The sequence below is a fragment of the Rhea pennata genome, chromosome 18 (assembly GCF_028389875.1).
Source record: "Rhea pennata isolate bPtePen1 chromosome 18, bPtePen1.pri, whole genome shotgun sequence".
Lineage (NCBI taxonomy): Eukaryota > Metazoa > Chordata > Aves > Rheiformes > Rheidae > Rhea > Rhea pennata.
Window position 1 is genome coordinate 11,344,696 of NC_084680.1, and position 24,419 is coordinate 11,369,114.

General features: G+C 44.2%; 1 protein-coding gene across 2 annotated transcripts in view; it reads left to right on the top strand.

Annotated features, from left to right (window-relative positions):
- COL5A1 (collagen type V alpha 1 chain) overlaps window positions 1–24,419 on the top strand; it is a 168,265-nt gene that overhangs the window by 105,006 nt on the left and 38,840 nt on the right. For both annotated transcript variants that reach the window (XM_062591272.1, XM_062591273.1), the window contains exons 20-32: window positions 1,680–1,724; window positions 4,609–4,662; window positions 6,050–6,094; window positions 6,785–6,838; window positions 7,486–7,530; window positions 8,817–8,870; window positions 11,265–11,309; window positions 13,717–13,770; window positions 17,436–17,480; window positions 18,675–18,728; window positions 20,989–21,096; window positions 21,718–21,771; window positions 23,277–23,330. In XM_062591272.1, the coding sequence (XP_062447256.1) occupies window positions 1,680–1,724; window positions 4,609–4,662; window positions 6,050–6,094; window positions 6,785–6,838; window positions 7,486–7,530; window positions 8,817–8,870; window positions 11,265–11,309; window positions 13,717–13,770; window positions 17,436–17,480; window positions 18,675–18,728; window positions 20,989–21,096; window positions 21,718–21,771; window positions 23,277–23,330 (711 nt within the window). The remainder of the gene's footprint in view (window positions 1–1,679; window positions 1,725–4,608; window positions 4,663–6,049; window positions 6,095–6,784; window positions 6,839–7,485; window positions 7,531–8,816; window positions 8,871–11,264; window positions 11,310–13,716; window positions 13,771–17,435; window positions 17,481–18,674; window positions 18,729–20,988; window positions 21,097–21,717; window positions 21,772–23,276; window positions 23,331–24,419) is intronic.

Below are 24,419 nucleotides of genomic sequence, written 5' to 3' on the forward strand. Positions count from 1 at the left end.
CTGGCACATCATCTAACACAAAACGCAGATAATCCGAAACGGCCGCACCTCATCTGCGTGTCCTGGGGACGTGGCGAGTGGCCACATCGCACGTGGCTGCGGCTCCGTGGCGTTCGAGTAGCTCTGGTAGTGTTTTCTGTTTGTATGGACTAAATCAAGCAAATTCTACCTTGAGCTGAAGGTGAGCCTGGGACAGGGCTCATTGCGTTGATAAAATGGAGAGCTAGTTGAAGTTTTTGACTCAAAACTTCTTCTTTTTTTTTTCCCCTCCACGCACAAATAACTAGACAAAACTTCAAAATATTTGGGTCTAGTTTTTCCCCTTTTCATTACCCTCTCTTATTTTTTCTTCCTTCTGCAATGGTAAAAGGTAAGTAACAGGGGGGAAGTAGACTAGGGAGATGGGAAAAGAAGTTAAAACTAGAACGTGTTCTTTGAAGTTTTTTTGGTGATAAAACTCTGCTTTTGTTAAACCAAAATGAGAAATATGTTCATCATCTAGGTGCGCAGACTATCACTTCTTGTTTTCTAAGATACAGCAAATTGCAGTAAGACTAAGGGAATAGAAATTGCAGACAGATGTGAGAATTAAAGATTAAATTGTTCAGTTCTCCTTTAACAGTGTTTAGTCAATAATTGGAAGGCCTTTAGCAAAGCACAAACTAAGTGATTACAGGGCTAGAAAGGCTGGTTTAAGAGGAAAGATTGAAAATGCTGAATACATAGCTCTGAGAAATGTGTGACTTGATCGGAGGACTGAGTATAGATTTCCCAGGCTCTAATCCTCTTCCGCAATGTTCCTTTTGCACCTCTGGCTGTTTGTTTCCTCTGTAAAGCGCAGATAATAACACCTTTCTCACCACGAAATTGTGAGGACTAATTAGTTGTGGATGTAAAATGCTTTGAAGATGAAAAGCCCCAGGTCGTATCTTTCAATGGTGCAGTGAGTTTGTGGAGAAAGTTAATCCTTAGGAGAAAGAGAAACCTTTGAGGGATGGGGGGGGGGGAGAAACTCGTAGGGCATGACGTTGGAATAAGAGAAATAATTTTATCAGCAGAAAGGGAGAGTTTGCAAGAGCTTGACTGCTGGGATTGATTTCCTAGGAGGGAGCATCCCAGGCTGTGATACAGTGTCCCTGGGGGAGCCTCATGTTTTAGACGATTTAAAAGTGACTTGGAGGAAGCACAGTCTTATACTCCCTGGGGCCCAGTGATGCATCAGCAGGAGGTGGGAGTGGAGGGGCTAAGAATTACCCCTCTGATGCCTCTCGTTGATCTGAGGAGCCAGTAGGTTAATTTGGCTAAACCACATTGCCAGGATGGTGCTTCCATGCTGGCTTCCCATTCAGTTGGGTACTAAATCCGGAGGTTATTGACTCGCACGCCTTGAATTGTTCCTACAATATCTCGTCTATTAGCAAAATCCATCTTTATACGCATTGACATGAATTATGAAGCATCTTTACAGCATTTCTAATCCTCAGTAAATTCTTCACGCACAGTATTATTCTCAAGGCTTACGATGTCTTCCTTATGCACGGCTACCCTTTTATTACTCCAGGGAAGCTGGTTTTCTGTGTGATTATTATTTAACGAGAAGGAAACACCTGTGATGTGACTGAAATATAACAGGTTTACTCTCTTTTGCTGCTTCTTTCTCCATCTTTGCTGCCAAACAGGGAGATGATGGAGAAGTTGGACCTAGAGGGCTGCCTGGAGAACCTGTAAGTATCTCCTAACTTAGCTTAATGCACAGCAGCATTACTTTAGTCAAGGTCTTGATAAAGCTAGTGGTGTTTAAGAGGTCCTATGAGGCAGCTCTTGTGCTAAATAAGCCCCCTGATGTCCTGCAGGGAGTGAACTTTTATTGCCTGAAGATTCAAATAAACAGTTTTGAGAAAATCTTTGCCTTACCAGTGGTTTTACATATTTTTGCTAAGATGGCTGCCAGTGAGGCACCATGCTTTCTGATACTATTTTTTTTAATGAGCAAAATTGTCATTAATATTGTTTACTCAATAGCTAGTGTTTGAAATTTGAACCCCAGAACTTTACATGTAAAACTTAGCTTAGATTAGTCTCATATTTGTCCTGTATGCGTCCTTCTTCCTAACACGTTTTTCAGGATTCAGGTAAGTAGGATGGGGTAGCAAGTGTGCATATTAAGCATATATGAAGTAAGGTTTCCATGAATGTTCACAGCAAACTCCAGTGAGGAATGGTTCTGCTGCTGAAGTGCATTGCACTGGTAATGTGAGCAATTAGCCGTGAATCTCCTTTACTTGCACACGTAAGCTTTGTGCAGTGTGAATGGTCCTATTTAAATCTCAGGATGAAATCCTAGCAGGATTGAATACAAGGGGACTTTTGCATTGACATCAGTGGGGTCAATATTCTATTCACAGTGCATAAAACTTCATAAATCTGCAAATTTATCGATATTTTGGCCTGCAACTATATATATTGCTAACACTAGAGCAGCTAAACCAAGGTTAGCAATGAATCAAATTCCTGTGATCAATAAGGCTAAAAGGAGATGCTAATGTCATTGAACAGAAATCTCTTTTAAAAAATCCAAGGAAATGTTTCTAGGGAGTAAATGACTGAAAAGAAGCAGTTGGGTTGTCAATTTGAAAGCTCTTTTAGCACCAAATACCAAGTCTTTTTGACTTTTTGGGGAATGATAAACTTTGTTTCTAACAGTCTGTAGATTTCTGAGAGTAGTACAATTATAGCTTTGCTAAAATTAACTGCTTACTATGTCCAAAATATGCTTCCTTTGTAATAAAGAGAACATTAACTATATATCATTTATCATCATCTTTGCTTTTAAAATGTCTTACTTTGTTGTTTTGAGTCACAGCATGGTGGCCTGAGAGTAATTGATGAGAAATAGTGGATACACTTCCTATAAGAAAGGGAAGGGTTGGCATTTACAGACTCACTGAAACTAAATTATAGATGAAATGTCTGATTAACTTCTGAGAAAGATTAATCAACCCAGCTATCTCCTTTAGCACATGTCTAAGCAATAACTTCTGGGTTATTAACTTCTTAAAAGCATTTATGTGCTCAGGTAATACGGTCACAAAAGAGGAACTCAAACGATAATACATGCAGGAAAGTTTATTTTTATATCAGCAGCACAAGAAAAAATGTCTATGATGCCCAGAGGAAAGGATTAAATTGCATTACAGGAAACTTTCGGTTATAAAAATACACACCCAAATCTGGATGCTTGCCTTTTTTTCTGCTCTGAGCCAAAAATGGACCTTATCAAATTTAATGGCAACTGAAACTAGTGGTGGGACTTCAGAATTTGTTCCTCTGCCGCTTGCTCCATTTTCTATCAATTCTCATAGCTGGTTTATACAAGCATCAGCCACAGGAGATGCTCTGGCAGGGCTTGGTATGCAAGGCTTTCACCTTTGAAGGATGTGGGTGGCTGGGACAGGCCACCTTGGGATATATCTGGTTTGTGCTGCAAACATCCTCATTCTTACGCTTTTGCAGCATCAGGCGCTTTCTTACTGTTTTGTATTTTATCTTAAAACATTTCATTTTAATTCTTCTATCCTCTGTGAATCGTAAAAGGAACATAAAATATTTGGGTAGGCAGATAAAAACTACTCATTAATCAAGAACAGTTTTCCTCCATGACAGTGAATGAGCATCATCCCTGTAAACATCCTGAGTACTACTTTAGTCCCTAAAATTGTAATAAAGGGCCTGTTTTTGAAAGAGAAGCTTTCAGGTCTGCCTCCAAGTCTGACAGGCACGCAAGAGCTTCCTCCTTTTCCTACAAACCTATCTGAAGGTTCAGAAGAGAGGAGCTACCAGGATGCAATTTGCAAAGCTTTTGGAGTAAATCAAAGCGTGAGCTGTGGAACTTTCTCAAACTAATGCAATTCTCCTGCCACATCTCTGCTTATTGAGTATAATACTGCAATCTTCTCGTTTTCCCTGAAGATGATGCTATGTTCAACCTGGGGAGAAAACTAGAAATGGAAAGACAACACCATGATACCAGGAGTATTGGCTAGCTATTGCTGAAGAACTGAATGCCTTTAAAAATATACTTCTAGCTGCATACTGCAAATCTTTCCAGCCTTGCCAAGTTAAATAGATTGTCAATGATAACAATTAAACCTGGAAGGATTTTGAAATGCTAACCCTAACGATCCATTAGTGGTAGCAGTTCATTCCTTGTAATACTATCTAGCTAGAACGACTTGGCTGCAAAGTATTTTGCATCATTGTATGCATTATAGGGTAATTGAGGATTATGACCAAGTTAGTTAAAAAAAAAAAAAATGATTTAAGTGGACCTTCTTCCAATCCAAAGAATAAATGCCTCTGTCTATATTTATCTTTATAAAAGGTATTTCAAGGATGTGTGCACACAGGGGTTTCTCTTACTAGTTTCTGAAATAAGAAGGCAGCTGTCAGTGCAAGCCCAATGCATTGGTCAATCCTCCCTGCTTTCGTAGGCGTTGAGTGGTGCTCAGCAGTGCACACAGGGATGCGTCCCCATCCACATGTGCTGCTGTGAGGAGGAACGCATCCGTAAGCACTGGAAATGCTCACCCCGTTTGCTTCCTCCAACAGGGACCCCGAGGACTGCTGGGACCGAAAGGACCACCGGGTCCTCCAGGGCCACCGGTAGGTGTCTGAGCCCCCTCCCTGGGCCTGCTGTCCTCCTTGGATCTCCTCAGACTGCTAAGCTGAGGTTTTCCCTGAAAAATACCCTGTCCAAATTCAGTTATTCCAGCATATAATACAACTGGATAACTTTATATATGCCATGAACAGAAGCAGCGTTCAAAAAAGAAAAAAAGAAAAAAGACTGAAAGGCCATATTCTCCCTTGTTTTCAGTGACATCACATCCATTTGCTACAACTCAAGATCTGGTCCACCTGAGTGAAAATTAGTCTAGCTGAAAGGGAAGAATGGGAGTTGTTAACACAGTGGCTTTGCTGTTTACTTTTGCCTGATGGTTTAGAGCGGTTTGTTTGGATTTCAGGTGAAAGCCAATGAAGGAACGTGCAGTATTTTATTCAGGAACTGTGAAGACACAGTCACTTGATCTGCTATACGCTGCTAGGTGGGGAAATGTTGGTGTAAGGGCCCTCTCTGTAGATCGTTACAGCTGATGGAAACCCCAGAATTTAAAATCCAAAGCCCAGGCTTCTGCTAGACCTAAGGGGGGGCTGGCTTTCCATTGGTGAGGCTGCTCTTCCCTTGTGGACCAGTTGATGGAGACCTCGCCCCCAGGTCTTCATCCTGCTGAAACTTAGGGCCGCTTAATAATCTGCTCCAAATTGGTCTGGTTTGCATGAAGCCCAGATAACTTGCCTTCTCCCCAGAGTAAACCAGTAAATGTCGAAGCCCTAGTTAGAGATTTCCAGCTGACCTGTGTATGGTGTTACATCCCTAACAAAGATGCTCAGGGAGTGTATGAACCTGATTGTTTTTCTTGGTCCCCAGGTACAAGCTGCGTTTTGTTCGCAGATGGAAAGGGGAATGTTCTGGGGGGACACGATATTTTTCTTTTTGACGAAACCTCAGCCGGCCGTAGGGGCTCTGCTTCGTCTGTAATGCTGCTGAAAACAATGTCGGTCAGATCCTCGCTTTGGCATCAGTCAGTGCAGCCTCATTGGCTTCACCCCCTGTCTTGTTGAACAAAACGTTCAATTTCTGAGTGAGATCTTTTGTCCAGTTGTTCATTCTCATTTGCTGCTAAGCCTGTTCGCTGTCGGAAGCAATCAGGCTGCAGTACTTAGACAGGATTTGCACGATCTGGCGCTGATTCTTCTTTGCAGGCAGGTTAAACCAGTGGGGAAAACTCTGAAATGACTTTTTAAAGTATAAACCTGCATTGGATTCTTGGATTTGGCTGCTTTACCAAGCACCTTGAGAAAATTGTTCTGTTTCCATCCCATCTAAAGCACCTCCTGATGTTTTATTATTTTTATTGTAATTTCCCTGCTTTTGTGGTGCAAAATAGTCGCATATTTTTGTAATGCTACTTTTTAAATCCTTTTTCAGGGTGTGGCTGGTATGGATGGACAAACTGGTCCCAAGGGGAATGTGGTAAGTTTTCACTGCTAATTTTACAGACGGTCCAGATATATAGAGAGCGTGTGTGAAGTGTAAAATGTACTCTTCTAAATTAGGTTTGCTAATTGCTTTTAAGTCTAGATTCATATCAGAGCCTGTGAAAACCATAGAGAATATCTTCCGACTAGAAACGGATGTTAATTTATTATAATTTCTGATGGAAGTGCACATTATTTCCCCATGAAGAGCAAACATTTTCATCAAGATGTGTGTTGTTTTAATGAATATCAAAATATAGTAGTTTAACTAAAGAAAAAAAAATCTTTATATGCCTCATACTTTGTGCTAATAGGATGAAATGGACTCCCTGCAGAAGAGCCAGTGCAAAGCCAGGTAGCGTTAAAGCCCTGCTCAGCTCTTTTGGGCTGCATGTCCATGTGCAGAAGTGAGTGTGAGCTGAAATAACTTCACCCCTCCCTATACCACTGCGTAGAGAAGTCAGAAAGCTGTTTCCCCTTCCCAGGAGAACTCGGTCAGCGACGCTGCCCATGGGCAGCGCATTGGAGATGGCTTCGCGGTGCCGCGAGAGGTGTTGTGGAGAGGGAAGGGCTCCTTTCCGAGCCGGTGTCTGGCCGTTAGCGCATGCTAATGCCCAAGGAGGGCTTTAGCACCATCTCCACTCCAGGCTTTCCTGCTCTCAGCTCTTTTCTTGTTTACTGACAGGGTCCTCAAGGTGAGCCGGGTCCCCCAGGACAACAGGGTAATCCAGGTGCTCAGGTAAGATGAGAACTCTTCTTTGATTGATGGGAAAAAGGAATTTGATACTGATTTTGAACAAGCTTTGTTGCCACAGTGGAGAAGGGAGCAGCAGTAGGGAGATTTGTCAGGAACCGGCTTGATTATGTGCAACTGGCTCGAAATCTCACATGCTTTACACATGAAATCAATCCCAGTTTTAGGTCCCCCTGGTTCTCACCTGGCTCTTGCTGCCATAATCCAGCGTAAAATCCCAGTCCGAGCTCTGAGCCCCATCTCGTGGCTTGTGTCCAATATTTAGCATCCCACAGTCCAGTTGCTTTGGAGCTAGATGGGTAATACAGTTGTCTGTGTGTCATTGTCAGCCTTCTGTAGGACTCTGAGCAAGTCTTGTTCCTCAGGCTGTCTCCATTCCACAGGCTGTCTCCATTCTCCATCTTGGAGTTGAACCTGGCTGCACACTGCTAAGAAGTGCAGCTCTCCGGATAAGACATGCCATACAAAAATGAAATTTTACTGTCTTTCTCAAGCATTTTGAGAATGAATGGAGCTGAGGAAATCTCAAGCCGTTGCAAGCAACAGAACGATGCTCAGCTGAGGCACTGCCAAAATGCATTTGGAATGAATAACTTGTTCCTTAATGACCCTAGTTTTTTTTCTGTTCACAGGGTCTTCCAGGTCCACAAGGCCCGATCGGTCCCCCAGGAGAGAAAGTACGTTTAAATGCTGCAGCTCTGACTTAAATCAACTGTTGCCATTAATATGCATTTGCTACTTCAGCTGCTCCTTTGCCCCATATGCAACATCTGTTTGCAGCCGTGTCTATGAAAGTCTAATGTGTCTCAATCCAGACAGAAGATAGACAAGAAAACAGAGTTTACCTCTAATTCATAATATTTGCATTCATTTCCCATGTTAAGAGAAACATTTTGAAGGCAGCCCATGGTAAAACATTAGGAGAGGTCTGAAAATTGTCTCATTCTGTGGGCTAAATGCCTATAAGTCTGAATGAGATGGTAATGGGGAAGAGCTTGTGGATTTGGAGCACTCAACCAAGACCTCCTCCCCCTGCCTTCTCCCAGCTCCCAGCCTGTGCCAGCTTTCACTGATTTTTCCATTGCTGTTCATACAGAATAACTGCTGTCCTCAGTTCTACCCAGGCCATAGTGTGACCATCAGGTTTAAACAAGGGCAACGTTTTTGCCTACTGAGCTGACAGAGCAGTAATTCTCTGAGTGTGTTTGTACAGCTCTTGTTGACTAGGGATATATCATATGTACCAACATGTGTACGGGGAGAATTCCCCTGCTTGTGTTGGCAGCGTGCAGTATAATGACATTATTGATCAGCAGCTATCCAAGGGAAGAGCAAACAGAGTGCATTAGCAATTCTAACAGATAAAGGGCTCTCGGATTTTAATGCTGAGTCACACACTTGCAGCAGTAGCAGCACTCCTTGACAGTGTGAGAAATCAGGGATTTGATTAATTAAAAGGGTAATCACTTAACAGCCTTAAAGCAGCAAGGCGCAGTCAATGGGGGCAGCTCCACTCTGCTAATTTTGTTTCCTTTGCCAGTTAATCTTCCTGCCATTTGTCATCAAAGAACAGGCATTTTTTTGGTCCAGTGAGCCCATGCTTTGGTATCCTCCAACTTTGACTTCTACAAATGCGCAGCAGGGCAGCAGCTTGCTTCCAGCCTTGGGATACGTTTGCTTTTGCAGCTTCATGCCTAGGCTTTTCTTGCTGAGCTCTCATGGCTATTTTGCGTCTGTCTCTGTGAGGTCCTAGCACTAACCCTGAAGTCTCCCAGGCTGCTAGAACGACTCTGCTCGCAGAAATAATCACTTTCCCTACAAATCACTGCAACTTTCCAAAAGACACACCTCTCTCTGCAGCATCATGAGTAAGAAAAGAAGGAACTGTGTGTGAAGTGCCACCTTCCTCTGGTGCTCTGGGGGCTCGCACCATTGCTGTTGATGATTTTCTGTTTGTTTTTAGGGGCCGCTGGGCAAACCTGGTCTTCCTGGCATGCCTGGTGCAGATGGTCCTCCGGTAAGTAGTCTGCTTCTGAGTCTCTGCTTGGCACAGCTGCTACAGGCTTGATCCTGTGCGGCTGCTGCGCCCGTCTGCCTTGGGCATGCCGTGGGCTGGTTAAGTGTGCGAGCCAGCAAGGTCAGACCAGCAAAGTCTGCCCACATTTCAGCTGTTCTGAAGGGTTTGAACTTGAGAAGCCTTGGCCCTATTCCAAGCTTTGTTATGCGTTACATGAGGTACTTCTCATCATTTCTTTGGGCCTCTCTTTCCTCTCCCTCTGTTTCTCTCTCTTTTTTATGTAGGTCAGAAGCTCACCGAGGTAAGGACGGTCTCTCCTGTCTGTGTCTATGCCTGTGTGCATACCTCAGCCTTAGCACAGTGTGGTCCTGATCTCACTAAGGGCCTCTGGGCCCTGCTGCAGAACAGTGATAAGAACAGGTTGAAATTGCATGCTAATGTTGTATTCTTGCTGCTTCCTCTTAATCCTACTTTAAACATCATTTACTCCTTGCCCTAGAAGTTGGTCTTGAAAATTTCTAGCCTTTAAAATTGATCTCATTTTTACATACCTCAGAGACACCTGCTTTTGAGAGCGACAAATGTAAAATAGTTGCATTCCTCTAATGTAAATGCAAAGCATGGCAAAAAAAATTACGTTTTCCACCCTGGGATTATCATCCCTATAGAGGGCTTTTAGAACATTCATAGAATTGTTAGCTGAGTCAACAGAGCAGCTAAAGCAAAGTCCAGCACATCTTCAAGGCTGTAGCTTTCAATGTGAAATTCTTACAGCAGCCTCCAGGGAACATCAGTTATAGAAGATGCCAAGTCTGTTTTTATGCAGACTGAGGGTTGTGTATGACCTACAAGCTGAGCACAGATAGGTGTGCACAGGCACAGGTTCTTTGTCACTGGACAGCCACACGGTTTGCAAATAATAGTTTGTCCATTTGCAAGTATGTGGGTTGCTCTTTCTAAGGGCAAAAGCATGCCCATGGTCTCTTTATAGAAATTAGCCTTGGAAGATATCAGAAAATCCCTAAAGGCCTGAAGCACTGCACTGCACAAGCTGACCAAGTCACTCATCATTTTTTGATCTCAGTAATGATAATGGAGATGAGCATTTTGAAAAGGGCGATGATATAATGAGTGGTGGATGAGTGCTTCCGAAATGTTGTTGTACTTGCATTTTACCTCCCCTGGAGTGCAGATGGGTATCAGGAACTGAAGACAGACACAACTGTGGCCTGTTTCATGCACTAAGGCTGTTGGTGCCATTTAAATTCACGGGTACTGTAGGATGAATTCAGATTGCATTTTCTTGTGCATTTTGAAAGTGTATAAACGACAGGTGTCATTTTCCTTCTTTTAAATCAAACCTGCTGTATAAAATCCGGTTTGTTTGACCTTCCATTTTTAAAGACTGATCATGGAAAATAATCTACGATTTTGCTTGTCTGGTTGCTAGAAAGTCATTTGTGTATTGAGGAGAGTTCATATGTAAAGAAACTCTTGAGCACCAAAGTTCTCAGTGGCTGTAGAGTACCTGGATGTGCTCTCATCTCCTTTAAAAAAGGAGGACATGAGTGCACAGGGAGTGACTTAGCTGAGGGTTTAATGCCTTCATACGAATATTAACAACTAAAAAGTCATGTTTCATCTTAGCATCATTTGGTTCCTGTAGCAGGAAAATCAACATGGAAGGTTGCTTCCATAGATTTCCACAGTTTCTCACTAATTCTTCCAGCTATATTTGAAGCAATTTGCACATTTATTTTCTACAGTTTGAAATCCCAACAAAAGGCTTCAAAAGGCTGTGGATAAGAATGTGTTGGAAACTCTTGGATGCTGGGTTATTCAGCATCAAATCCCAGGAAGAATGCTGGCAGGCACCCAGCCGGCCAGCGTGTAACACGGATGCGGGTTAATGGAGCTTTTGTCATGAGATCTCGCAACTGACTCTAGGAATTAGTAAATTAATGAAGGGCTCTGACCAATCTGGGCATCTTGTGACCTTCACAAGTTTTCTAACACAAGGTGTTACTTTTATCTTGGATTTCCATCTGCAAAATTTATATGCTGCTCACTGCTGAACTCGCTGAGGTGTTCTAATTCATGAATTAATATTTGCAAAGTGGTTTCTGCTTCTTTGTTGAAAGGTGATGAAGAAAAAGAAAGCACAGAATAATAAAGTAGAATACCACCAAGGGCCAAAGTATAGTCCTCTTTCTTTGGGTGAAAGCTTACTCCTGCAAGCTGACTTCAGTGGGGCTATTTGTATCAGTAAATGCTTCCTGTAGAGTAACTGCTCTCTTGCAAACAAGTCATAGCTGGCTGATTGAACTTGCTGGTTTCTGAAGCATCAGGCACACACTAAACCCATTTCCCTCTTCTGTTGTCTCTTATTAATAGGGTCATCCTGGCAAGGAAGGTCCTCCTGGAGAGAAGGGGAGTCAGGTAGGTGTCAAGAAGCTTCTTATTACTGTTAAGTATCAAAATAAGAAATAAGAATTTTACGTTAGCCTTGAAATTGAAGGTATATGTTCATTGCCACAGAGGCATGAAAGTGCTGCAGTCAGCTCTGAAGAGGAGAGAGAATGTGTCTACGTTAAGGGAGTTTGCTATTAGCAGCTGGAGCTGCTGCTTGTATTAGTGAAAGAGATTTTTCTGTTGAAGCTTATAGTTCTTCCCAAAATAAAATAAACAATACTGTCAAAAAGATGTTTGCCAGCATAAGGACATCTGCTGGCAGAGCTGTGTCGAGTAGTTTCACGCTCCTAGCTGACACAGGAATGCTACAAAAGCTAAGACTGGTTGACAGCACAGACACATGCTGAGAAGGTCAAGTTAACTGGATGGAGACAAATGTTCCTGGAGCCCAAGGGTGGCTGAGCAGTCAGAAGATATGGTTCACGGGAGGCAGCAAGAAGCAAAGCCCACTGCAACAATTCTGAAAGCTGAGCCCAGGTCATCTGCTTGTGTCTCTCCCTTGGTGATTTTGCTGTTCTTTCCTCAATTAGTTCTGCGAGGTGTGGGAAAGAAGTATGTAGAAATAGCATGATGTTCTTCCAGTGCTTGTGAGAATCCGGAAAAAGCTACATGGAAGGGTGGATATTGTAAGACTGGCAGCTTATTTAGCCATCAGATCTTTGTTAACAGTTTCATTCTGAGATGTTTCTAATGATTCTGCCAGAGAGTTTGCTCTTTGGTGTTTTGGTCACAGGAGGAATGAAGGGGCACTAACAATTTTTCCAGTAGTACTGCAGTTGCCCCAGAAATCTAGCAAAACATTACTTTTCCCTACTTTCCTGGCAAGCAGCACTGAATAGCTCAACTGATGTGAAAACCGAAACTGTGAAGCAAAGCCTTTTCTTAATTAGACACAAATAAATATCTTTTGTGGCCCCAGGGAATGTAGAAAATTACTCTTTTTGTATTTGTGGTCTTTCTTCTACTTCCCCACCCCAGTCAAAGTCCCTCTTTAACAATATATTTGAGAATATTACTCGAGGCTAGAGTCCTTGAATTATACGGTCGTCAGTCTGTCTGGGAGATTTACCATCTGCATTCCCACTGTGTCCCATTCGGTTGAAAAACATTACATTTGTCAAAAGTCTTTTATTAGAGCGCAGTCCGGTTTGATTGAAGTTCACTCTAGCCTTGCTTGGGTACTGTACAGTGCAGGAAATGATGGCTGCAGCCTTGATTGGGGCCATTTGTCCGGCTGGCATCATGCAAGGCCAGGAATTCAAATGTTCGCGTCTGTAGAATATTAAAAGCCAATAAGCAGTTGTGCAGGCGCTCCCTGTGCTGGGAGACATTTAGCAAACGTCAGGGAGTCAGCAGGTGTCAGGGTAAAAGTCCAGATCCAGTCCATAACTTTCCTCATGAGTTATTACTTGAGCAATTATGATCTCAGAGCAGTGTTTGTGCTGCTAAATTTGTTCCAATTGACACTAGCACGAGGTCTGAGACTCCAGTGGACCACAAGAAGTATAGATCCGTCAGCTCCGTCTGGCTGTCAGGCTGGAAAATGTTGTCCAGCTCAGGCTGAAAGAAACGGAAGAGTGTTTACTTAGTTTGCTAATTGAGCAAAATAAAACCCAACCAAAATTCAGTGAAGAAGGTGATCTATCTTGCAGAGTCCTAAGCCAGTGTGACAGCAAGGGGACTGGGAAGTTATGGAGACTTTGCAGGGCAGGTATCTGGCACCAAGTCCAACACTGCTAGTGGTGCCAGTGATGATTCATAGCGTTTGGCTGCCAGAAAGGAGCTTTATGAGCATCTCCTCTCCTCTCCCCCCAAAGCTGAGGCTAAAGGAGATATCACCCAGAGGTTCCTGCCTCAAGCTGCGACTCCTGTTCGTGATCGTCGTCGTAAGCCCTTGTATTGCACCCAAAGAGGGCTGCTGTGTTGCTGTGAAACCAGAACTGTTTGGGAAGTGAGGGAGAGCAGATGGATGTGTTCTTCCTTTCTCAGATACCTTTTCTTTGCCCTTTTTTCCCCTTTCCGTCCCTTTTTTCCCCTTTCCACCCTTTTTTTCTTATTTTGTTTTTAATACATTGGTCTTACGTGTAAGTCTCCTTTCTAATAAGTTGCCGCTCTGTTTGGCTGTCTTGTCTCTTTCTCCTTTTCTGTTCTGTAGATCTTTGTTTTGCTCAGATGTGTGCAGCTCCTCTAAGCGCCATTCCTGTAGCTCTCTGTATTTTTTTTTTTGACCGATTTTCGGATGGCCTCTGCCATTTCTGTCTGTTTTGAGGTAGGCAGATGACTGAGATATTTGTTCCCCACATGTTCTCCTTATTACTGCACCTTCTCATTGATTTAATGTGTTTCTCTTTTTTGGTATTTTTTTTAACCCCAGGGTCCACCAGGACCTCAGGGCCCCATTGGTTACCCAGGACCTCGTGGAGTCAAGGTAAGAAGGGGAAGCAGAGATGCTGTCCTGTGCATTGCTTGTCTGACTTGAGTTCTCCAGCTTGTGCTGGAGATGAACAGAATCCTGTAGGTCTTTCCAAGCAAATCTAAAGAAGGATCCCACCTTCGTGCCCTGGTGAAAAGGGTATTGCATGCTCTGGTTCTGTGGCTGTGGAAATGATGAGAGGGTGACAGGAGAGTGCGGTTTCAGGGGATAATCCAAAGTCCCCATCACTGAGTGCATTACCTGCCACTTAGAAAAGGGTCATGGGGAAACCTGTGGAGATGTGAGTCATGTCTGAAGGAAACAGCAGCAGTCCTTGGTAAATCTAGATGTATTTACCTGAAAAAGAGGTATTACTAGTAGGAACATAAATGCCCTAACAGATTGCTTACAGCTACCTCCATGACTTTACTCCATCATCTTTACTGCTTGATGAAGTCTCAGTCTCACGTCTTCTCACAGGCCACGAAGATTTTAAGTCCTCTGCTCTCCAGTAACACCTTGTAGCCTCATTCAGCACTTTGGAGAGATTTCTCTTTTAATTCTTCCTGAGTATGGCTCAATCCCATTCCAATCATTTTCAGTTTACAACCAACGTAAATCTCAGCCAGAATGTGAAGACTTTAACAAGCCTGTTAATGAAACAAAATAGCCTATTACTAAAACAAAGCAAGCTTTTCATCCTCCTGATCCAAAATCTTGTTATGCGAAGCTTGTGAGTCTCAGCAATGTGTTTTCTCACTAGATTGAATTCCTCTTCTCTGGCTTGCTGCTGCTGTCTGCAGTACTTACGCACTGATAAGAAGGCAAGGGTATTTTTTCTCCACTCTGCTACGGCTATTATGCTCCATCAGGGTATATTAGTTCAGCTGCAGTTGCATCCTGCATCCCAAAGGTGCAGTGAATCTGCAGGGACCTGTGCTAGTGTATGCAAACACAGATTACAGGTGAAATTAAACCCTGTTAAATCCCTTGAATATTTTTTAAAAAGCAAAAACCCATTTGCTGTTCTGCCTTCAAACTTTAAGCTAGATGTATTTAGCCAAAGCAGGCTTTCAGCTCGTTTCTTACAATGATGGAGATTGAAATGCAGTGGTCCATTGGGGAATGATTTGCTCTTGTGTTTACCACTAAAGTGGAACTGTTCCACATTATAGTGATCTACAGAAAGTGTGTCATGCACCAAATCCATAGTGCTTACAGAAAAGGTTTTGTTTCCTACAAGCAGTGTTCTAGTAAGCGAATGAATCTCTAGTTCTGAGAAAAATGCGTCTCTTCAGACTTGCAGCTATAAATAATTTTTAGATCTTGCCTCGCTTACCAGAATTCTGTCCTGCTGCAAAAATTTTGATGTACTTTATAATTATACTTTTTATTTACATGCCAAAGGGAGGAAAAAATGTTAAAATACTCAGAGCAAAATATTATTCCTTAAAAAAAAAAAGAAGAAGAAGAAGAAGAAGAAAAATCTTATTGCATTGCCTCCAGAAGCGATTCCGCCCTGAGGCTGACGGCTAGCTGCAGCGACACTCAGCGCGCTCCTTTGTGTATAGCCCCTGCCATCTGTAGGGCAATTCATATACCTCTGGCAGAACGTGGCTGTTCAGCATTTTCCTAATTCCCAATAGCGTTTGGAGCCCGCAGCCTCCACAAGCAGCAGCGAGCAACCAGGTCTTCGATGTCTCGATCTCACCGTGCACTAGTGCTGACTCAGTTGCACGCTGACAGTCTGCAGCCTCTCGATGTGCCCAGCTCTGTCGGGCCAGGCCTGTCCTGCGCGAGACCCCGTGTTTTGGTCAGACTTCACGTTTGCACAAACACCTCCGCGAGGCCTGTGAATCTCTGCTCAGCTTGCTCCAGGCACGTTTATCTCTTTGCTGGGTTTTTAAAGCCCTCTTCTCTTCTCTTTACAGTTTTATTCAGCATCTCCTTGTTTAGTTTGTGATCAGGTAAAATTCAGCAGGGAGTAGAAATCCTGGTGTAGCACATCATTTGTAAGCTGTGGTAGCTCAGGAGACAGGGCTCCCCTGGGCAGGTGGATCTTTAAGCAGTGACTGCAGCTTCTCCACCAGGAGCCCTGGAGAAGCCCTGGTCCTTGTCTCAGAGAGAAGAGCTGGCCCAGATGGAGCCCAGTTTGATCCTGTTTAGCAGTTTCCTCTCTCCCAGTTCTTCTAGGCCGTCTTTCTGTGTTGCTTCCCCTCCTTTCTCCTTGCATTGGAAGTGCTAAATTCCTTTTCATCCCCCCGCTGGAGAAACAGTAGTTCAAGAAATGGGGAGTGACCTGAATTAATGCAGTTACCATTTTCTGCATAAATAAGTGACAGTTTTGCTCTTGTGCACAGCTTCCCGATCCAGCTTCAGCCTTAGTTTGGCTGCAGTTTTCTCCTCCTGTCTGTCCCTCGGCTCCCTTCTCGCCCTGAGTCTTCACCAGGGTACCGGGGTTCTCGGCGTCAGCAGCTTTTCTGTTAGACATAATGACTTGGGTGCTGAGCGCAGCATAATAACGAACAAGGCGACAAGACAACTCCAGGGAGGAGGTTAGTGCTGGATAGTACTTGACTGCGTCTCTTGAATCCTGAGAGTAGCAGTATCTTCTGGAAAATTACATCCTCTTTACCTTGCCCGTTTACAACTGATGATCTCAGCCTCTGGGAGCTGATTAAGCAGCAGCGTGCTTAATAGTATCACCGTGCCATGTCGCTCGAGACAGAGGCAACCGCAGGTTACACGTAATGCTGCCTTGGATTCTGGTTTTCTGAAGACCTGCTCTGGTTTTGAGCCTGCAGGATTCAGCTGAGTTGTTTCAGCAGAAGAGGGTCATTAACAGGCTTTTGCCATGAGAGGGCTCTGGGCAGGCTGCCGCGAGGACTTCTTCTGCAGGCAGGCGTCCGTGGCAGCAGGGCGAGCGGGCTGGATCCGCGTGGGGCTGCCCGGCCTTGCAGGGCGAAGGAAAGCTGCGTGGATGCTACAAAAGCAGCCTTCGATGTATTTACTTTTGCTGCAAGTGGTCCAGCTCTGTCCCGTCAGGCAGGAAAAGAGAAATCCAGGTCTAGTCATTGACCTAAGGAGCTCCCAGATTTGCCCAGAGAGAAGAACTCATAAAAACAACAACAACGAAAGTGCACGTACAGAGGCGAGAACCGTGGTAAAAGGAGCCAAGCTTAACCTTTGTGGGTGTCAGAGCAGTGCTGCTGACTGCTGCAGACTGGCACGGGAACCTCTGGGGTTGTGCTCTGTGTTTTTGAAATGAATTCACCTTCCAAGTGTCTGTGTACAACTCTTGCACTGGTTTTCTCTTAATTCTCAAGTGAGCTCAACATGCAGGCAAGGCCTGTGTGGAAATGTTTTTGGAAAGTACATGCAGAAGACACACTTTTCGTCATGAGTTTTATGCCTGGAAATTTGATTCCAGGAATTATACAGGGCTTGGACAAAGACCACCCATCTGCCCAGTCAAGTCAGTAGAAGTTTTTGAGTATCAGACACTGACAAACCAAAAGCCAGTAATCAGCAGCTGACATTTGATTAGCAATACATTTAGGAACATAACTTGTACTGATGTCGCTGTCAACATAGTAGGAAGCAAAAATCACTATTATTAATGATTCTCAAATATTAAGCTTGCATGTACCCTTGTAACGTCTCTTTTTGTCTCCTGCAAGGGAGCAGATGGTGTTCGTGGACTGAAAGGTACCAAAGGTGAAAAGGTGAGTTAACACTATGTTTGGCTTGGCTTTCTACAGGTTCTGAGCATTTTTGCAGACCAGTCTCGCAGGGTGCCCACCTGAGAAATTTTCTCGTACGTGGGGTGTGATCTCTTAGATGAGCACTTTGACTGAGAGCCTTGGGGACTGGTCACCTCTGGTTTTGGAGCAGGCGCTGGACGAATGCCAGCCATGATGTTCTGCCAGCATATCTCAGCTCTGACCTGGGAGTAATCGAGTTTCAGTGGCCTGCTTGGGTCTTGGTCTGTTTGCTGAGGCCAGCTTCGAGCCCGGCTTCGTGGCAATTTCCTCCAGACAGAATTTGTAGCTTTGATGTTCTGGGCATGATTCCACAGAGATGAAGGGTTGGTGTGGTGTGCTACAGCTGGATAAGAGCAAGCAGGTTTGGACCTGTGTACAGCCTATGGAATATGCTACCCGGTGCAGTCAATAGAGCAGCTTGTGAGATCTAAGTCAGTAAGAAAGTCGACACACTCTATATGTGCATATATCAAAAATGTGGTGGTTTTTTCTAGAGGAAGAGTGGGAAATGGGGAAAATTCTCACCCCTTTCCAGTCCTAAAGAAATCCATGTTCTTTCATTCTTGCTGCATAACAGTTTGGCAGCAAAGCTGGCAGTTTTTGCTAGGGAATCCTGGCAGAGACCTTCCAGACTCAAAAGGTGTTTCTGTGTCTTCATTGCCTATGAGGGATTTACTGTAGGATGAAATACATTATTGATTTGAGTTCTGCAATTAAACCTTCAGGCTGAAAGAAATATTGCCACTGTCCTAGAGGTTGCCTAGAAGCATGGTGTAAAACATTCTCCATGAAAATAAAGCCAGTTGTACTTCAGAAATAATTGGTTCCCAATCCTGACAAGGTGTTGTTATTCACATCAAGCCATATTTGTGATCTTGACTTGCAGCCAGCGAGGGATGTGAGGGAATACATGCTTGTGATCCCTCTGGGGACCTGGCTGTGCAGCATGATGACATTATTCTCACCTTTGAGTTTTTGCACACTTCTTTATGCCTGCTCATGTATGCCAAAGACTTACAGAAGCTGGTGGTATGATGGGCAGTGTGTGGACTTAACCTTATCCTCCCTGTGTAGGGACCATACAGTGAGGCCAGAGAAGCCTTAAAAAAAAAAAAAAAACTATACAACTTGTCTGTTTTTCTGTCTGTTATTTAGGGTGAAGATGGTTTCCCTGGCTTCAAAGGTGATATGGGCATCAAGGGAGACCGGGTAAGAGTTTGAGGACTGATGTGATCTCATACTGATTATAAAGTAGCAGTCAGGAAAAGGGTGAGGACAAGAGTCCAACAGAAGTGCAGCTGCTTCCAGCTGTATTCTAGGGCTGCAAGTGTGGCAAAAGTGGGGCAGATGCACAGGAGCAGGCACCCACCTGGAGATGGTTGGGAACCATTGCAGAAAGGCATGTGTGGCAGGGCGGCTGTGGCTGGACCTCGGGGCTGGCTGAACTGTGCGTGGCCCGGATGGTGCTTGGGGAAGAGGAGGGGCAAAAAAGAAAAGTCTGCAATAACCCAGCAGGAGGCTGACCCTAGCAGGGAGGGAAAAGCATTTGTAAGGCTTTCAGCTGCTGAGCCGCAAGGTATAGGTTCCTCTTGGTGTAACGCAGCTCCTAGTGAGGAGGAGAAGATACACGAGAGGCATATGCTCGTTTTTCCAACCCATAGACCCATCCAAATGATTTTCCTTCACCCAGTCCTGGGGGTGAGCAAAATCAAAATCCTGCAGCTGCACGGTTCTTGCTTTGCCTTTCAAGCTCTTGTATTTCCTTGGGAAAAACACCTGGGGAGAACAGCAAGTTAGATTCTTCTCTGACTCCCTCTGGCATGTCCAATGTCTAGGAGTAGGACTTTCACGTTCACATGAAGCAAAAGTTATCCCTAAAGTTTTTAGTCTCACTTAGAAAGTAAAATAAATCTGAGTAGTAATAGAGGACCCTGTTTTGCTGCTTTGACTGCTGAGAATCCTGCAAGATCCAGCTGTATCATTTATTTATTTCCAGTATCTCTTTTCCCCATAATATTGCATCTGGGGTCTAGTAGGTCTCTTTATTTGCAGAGCCTAAAGTGCTTCCATACCATCAATGCCAAGTGTAAAGTTACAAGGAACACACTTTAATAGAAACTCGAGTAATGCTAAGAAAGCTGCCAGGGATGCAGTTTTATAGTAGACTCATAGTTTTATCAACAGAGCACTCTGTCTGGTCTCAAAAGCTTTTAAAGTCGTTGGAAGAAACAGACTGCCAGAAAACCGAAGTAATGCTTCGGTGCAGACCTGTGACTTTGCAGCATGTCTGTTCATCCTGTGCGCCCAGCCCGTGGGGAGAAGGGGTTGTTCTCATCCCCACTTTCTGAACGATTGCGTTGCTTGTGGCTTGGTGTCTCGCCCCTGAGCGTTCAGTCTGGAGCCCACTCCATCGTTCCCACTGATCAAGAGAGCCTTACAGTTGTTCATCCCAGTGTTTAAAGCAAAAATGAATGCCTTGTGTGAGGGCTTGTAAAGTATAAATCGAATCTTCCATTTCTCCTGATATTTAAATGTGTAACTGAACAGTTCCCTTGTTCATATTCTATATGCCACCTTGGAGCTGTCCTAGGGTGACCCTGGGAAATCTCCCACTCCTTTCTAAGGAAGAAATCAGGCTGCTATGACCAAGGGCAGCATCTCAGGGAGGCAGCCTTTGTCCTTGCCAAATGCAGATATGCATAAGCTATTTCAAACAAAGCTCTCAACTCCTGCTTCCCACCAACAAGCTCTTTGTATTTTATGATGATATATATACTGAGCTATGAAAGGACAAGGGGTACTTGAGAGCCTCGCAGATAAATCTGAGGCCATCCAGCATCCTGTGAGTGAGAAGGCTGCCTGTGTTCGCAGCATAGAAACATCTCTTCTTACCCTGCATGACAAAGTGACAACTATTGTTTTGTGTTCTGAAGTCTGCAGTGTCATAACAATTCATGCTAATAGCTCAATCCTATCTGCTCTCAGGTTTCTTAATGATTTTCAGCACAAAAGCCTGAGCCCTATCTTTAGTCTCAAGTTGCCCAGTTCAGTCCTCAATTAAACACTTCTCAGGGCTTACTTGCACATAAAACTATGATTTGGGAAGCAGCAAGTGGGTAAAGGGGTGCAGTGCAATTAGAACTAATGAAGGCTGTTTTGGTGGAGATGTGCTGTGAGTAGATGGGATAATTGGGGTATAGGAGAAGACTGTTTGCTGTTCTTGGAGATAACAGCCAGGCTGTGTGAATGAAAGCTTGGTGATCTAATAAGGTCTGCAATTTACTCAATGACAGTCTCATCTGAGCCCCTTGGTAAAGACCTACTTTCTCTTAGACTTGTATTAACAGCTCCAGGGAGTAACTGAATAGAGCCAAACATGCATTTCTGTGTCTATTGGCTCTTTTGCACAGTGGAAGATGTGAGATCCCAAATAGACCTTCTTCATCAGTGCCTGTCTTTTCATTAACAGGGTGAAATTGGTCCTCCTGGCCCAAGAGGCGAGGATGGTCCTGAAGGCCCCAAAGGTCGCTCTGGTCCCAATGGAGATCCTGGTCCTCTTGGTCCTGCTGGAGAAAAGGTGAGTCTTTAGGATGGAGTAGCCCAGTTCTGTTTTATACCAAAACCTGTTTCTCCTTGGACAGGCTCAGGTGTGTGGTCAGGGCAGTGTCCAATGTGCAGAAGCCGGGGATCAGTTTTAGGGCAGAAAGGATGAAGGGGGGCTAGGAGTGCTTTGCATGAAGGCTAGTGTGAACTGTTCAAAAGAAAAGACCAGAGGAGGCAGTTGTACTGCAGTGGACTGTGTATTCAACTGTGGTTTCTTCAAGGTTATCTGCTTGCATGTATGGTTTTGGAAAAAAAAAAAAAAAAAAAAAAAAGACCCGGGGAAAAGAAATGGAAAAATTATGAATATCAGAAACTGCAGTCTAATTTCTACGTGCATCAAGTTGAGGAGAAAAAAAAATGATGTCAAAAAAACCAACCATGCTCCCCAGCAATGCTCATTCTGTGTCAAGCCCGCAGAGCTTCCAGGAGAGAAAAGAATGATTGCAATGCCCCCATCAACTTTGTTTCACCCACATAATATCTGCTTTGGTCTCAGCTTCTCTGCACCTAGCATCTTCCCTTTTTCCTGGTGCAAGTTTGAAGCTGCTCACAAGGCACCTTTCCCTCTGCTAACGTGCTTTTATTTGTGTTACAGGGAAAGCTTGGCGTTCCAGGATTACCAGGTTACCCTGGAAGACAAGGCCCAAAGGTAACTCTAACGTATTCACCCCGGAGAGGTGTGGTGTGTGCGGACAAGACTGTTGGGTGCTGTCCGAGCCCTGCTTGCAATGTTGTGCAGGGGGCTCAGACCTCAGCTAATGGGAATAACGTGGAATGGCAACTACTTTCAGGCCGGAGTGCCCTGAGGTTTGTTCAAGCCTAAAGCAGGAGGGACATGTTGTAGGAGGAAATGAGCAGGGGCTTGACTCTTCTGCTCCTGCGTGGCGATCTCTACCATCACCACGTCACTTTACACGGGCATGAATGGCTTATAAAATCCAAGGCAATGGAAAGTAAAGCCTTTGCCCTCCTCCCTTTTGGAGCTATTGGGCATGCAGTGTTCTCAGCATTTCATGCAGCGCTGTCCCTCCTCTCCCCATAAATGGGTAAAAATAGCTCCCAGTCCTTAGCTGGTGGGAATGGGCCGCGTTGCTTCAGTGACTGGTTCTGAGCCACATCAGCTCCTGTAACGTGCCGGGAAGAGGAGCCCGTGGCTGGGGACGGTGAAGGTGAGGTGTGCAGGCTCGATCCCGTGAGGGCTCTGCAGAACAGCCTTGGCAGGACGTGTAAACAGACTCCGTGGGAGCTTGCGTCCTGCTAATAGTGATACTTCTCCCTGGATTATGCTTTGTATCTTCAAAGCGCTGAGCTACTGTCAACTAATTAATTAAGGAGAATGGCTGATGAATTGGGGCTCCCTGAAATAAAAATAAAACTGCCATTTTCAAATTTGCAAATACTCTTTATATCTTATCTACATGCCCACCTTCATCTGGGCTATTTTCAAATGTTCTTTTTAAATTAAAACCGAGAATTCCACTACATAGGCTCAAGCTGCAGCCTGGCTTTTACGTGCCCTGGAGGCTTGGGGAACTTATGTTTTTGTTAACATTTTTTTTAAAAAATCATATTTCATTATTCATGTTCATTGCTTGAAAAAACAGGCTTGTTTAACACTGGAGACATAATTAACTGTGAGAGATTGTTTCCTGGTTGTGGTGTTGATGTTTTAGTTTTTAATTTGCATTTTATATCTGTTTTTTTTTTCTACATTGCTTTTGCTAATTCAAATTTTAAAAGCAGCAGTAGCTATTCTCTAGGAACTTAAATCAGAAAGGAAAAGCCAGGAGTTAAATTTTCATGAGCAAAAAAGTGACTTAGGAGCTGAAAACAAAAGCTTTCCTGTTCTTTAGGCATCTAACACAATTACAAGCTTGGGACTTGTGCAATGGCCTCTAATGAGGCATGGATCCCTTTTTATCTTTTTTTTTATTTTTATTTTTATTTTTTGCTATTTTTGGATGAAAGTTAGGCTCTGAGGTCATTTCAGGACTGTCTTTGGTTTTGTTTTTAATAGAGGAATGTTTGAAAAAAAAAGTTCAGAGTTGTAGACGTCAGCAGGTTATTCAAGGCCAGTGAACGCCTGATGTGGAGGGACAGAGCTGGCCATTCCCATTTGTTGAACTGTTCTCTCTCTTTTTTTGTTCCCCCAAGGGTTCAATCGGGTTCCCAGGATTTCCAGGAGCCAATGGAGAGAAGGGTGCACGGGTAAGGAGCCGCTTGGTCTAGCCGTTTTGCTGAGTTTCATCTCCAAAGCAAGGTGGTTGCTTCCATGGAGGCTGCCAGTCCGTTCCCCTGCGCCGGGATGCCCAGAGCCCTCCCTGGCATGTGCTTGTCCAGCTTCTCCACGCGGGGCCAGAGCATCCTTTGGCAGGTCCCATCTCCTCTGGCTGGTTCCTGACAGCGAGCAGCAAACCCGAGTGCTTCATCTCAGGCGATGCTTGGGCTGTTCCTGTGGGTGGTTTCTGCGATGGGCTTTTCAGCAAGAGCCCAAGGTAGTCAGAGGCTCCTGACTTCACCTGTTGAGAGAGATGGATTTCAGTAATAGCACAGTTAGCTCCACAGACAGCAGCTTTCCAATTAAGCTCTGGATATTTTTCCCTTAAGATATTTTAGGAGTTTTCTCTGAATCTGAATCCTTCCCTCACTGTCAGACATTGCTTAGGGCATGAAGAGCTTTTTAATTAACAGTAATTATTAGAGATGGGCAAAGCTGTTCAGAAGCGGCAAGAAACGTCTTTAATCTAACCTGAGGCTGATGCTCTCAGCCCCTCTTTCCCGTGCCCGGTGTCGATCTCAGGTGGTGGTGTGACCTGTTGGTGGTGGTGTGGTCCCAGGAGAAAGATGTTTCTTCCCCAAAGAGATGGGAAGCATACAAAAATCTGCTCTGGAAAAAAGGCAAATAAAAATAGTGTGGAGAATATGGGCAATTTCTGAGGCCACAGCTTGGTCTGTTGGACTGGTGGAACTCCTGAGCTGCTCTTACATGTTCCTCTTTTAATAAGCTGAGCTATTCTAAATCTTGACCTCTGTTAAACATCCTTAAAGTGTGGGAGCTTCACCCTCCAGGCTTGTCTCTGCCTCTCCCCCTCACCCACTTGGTCAGTGTTCACTCCCGAGTAACGATGAAGGTATTGAGGGGTGGTCTACATGCGCTGGTGGGTTTTATTTTGTGGCGGGAGAGCTTGAGTTAGGCAGTTCAGAGGGCAAACACAAAGTCATTCTTTGCACCAGCTCCTGTCATAGGGAGAAAAAGGTTGTGTGGGTGAGGAGGGTGGGTAGAGTTAGTTTCCTTTT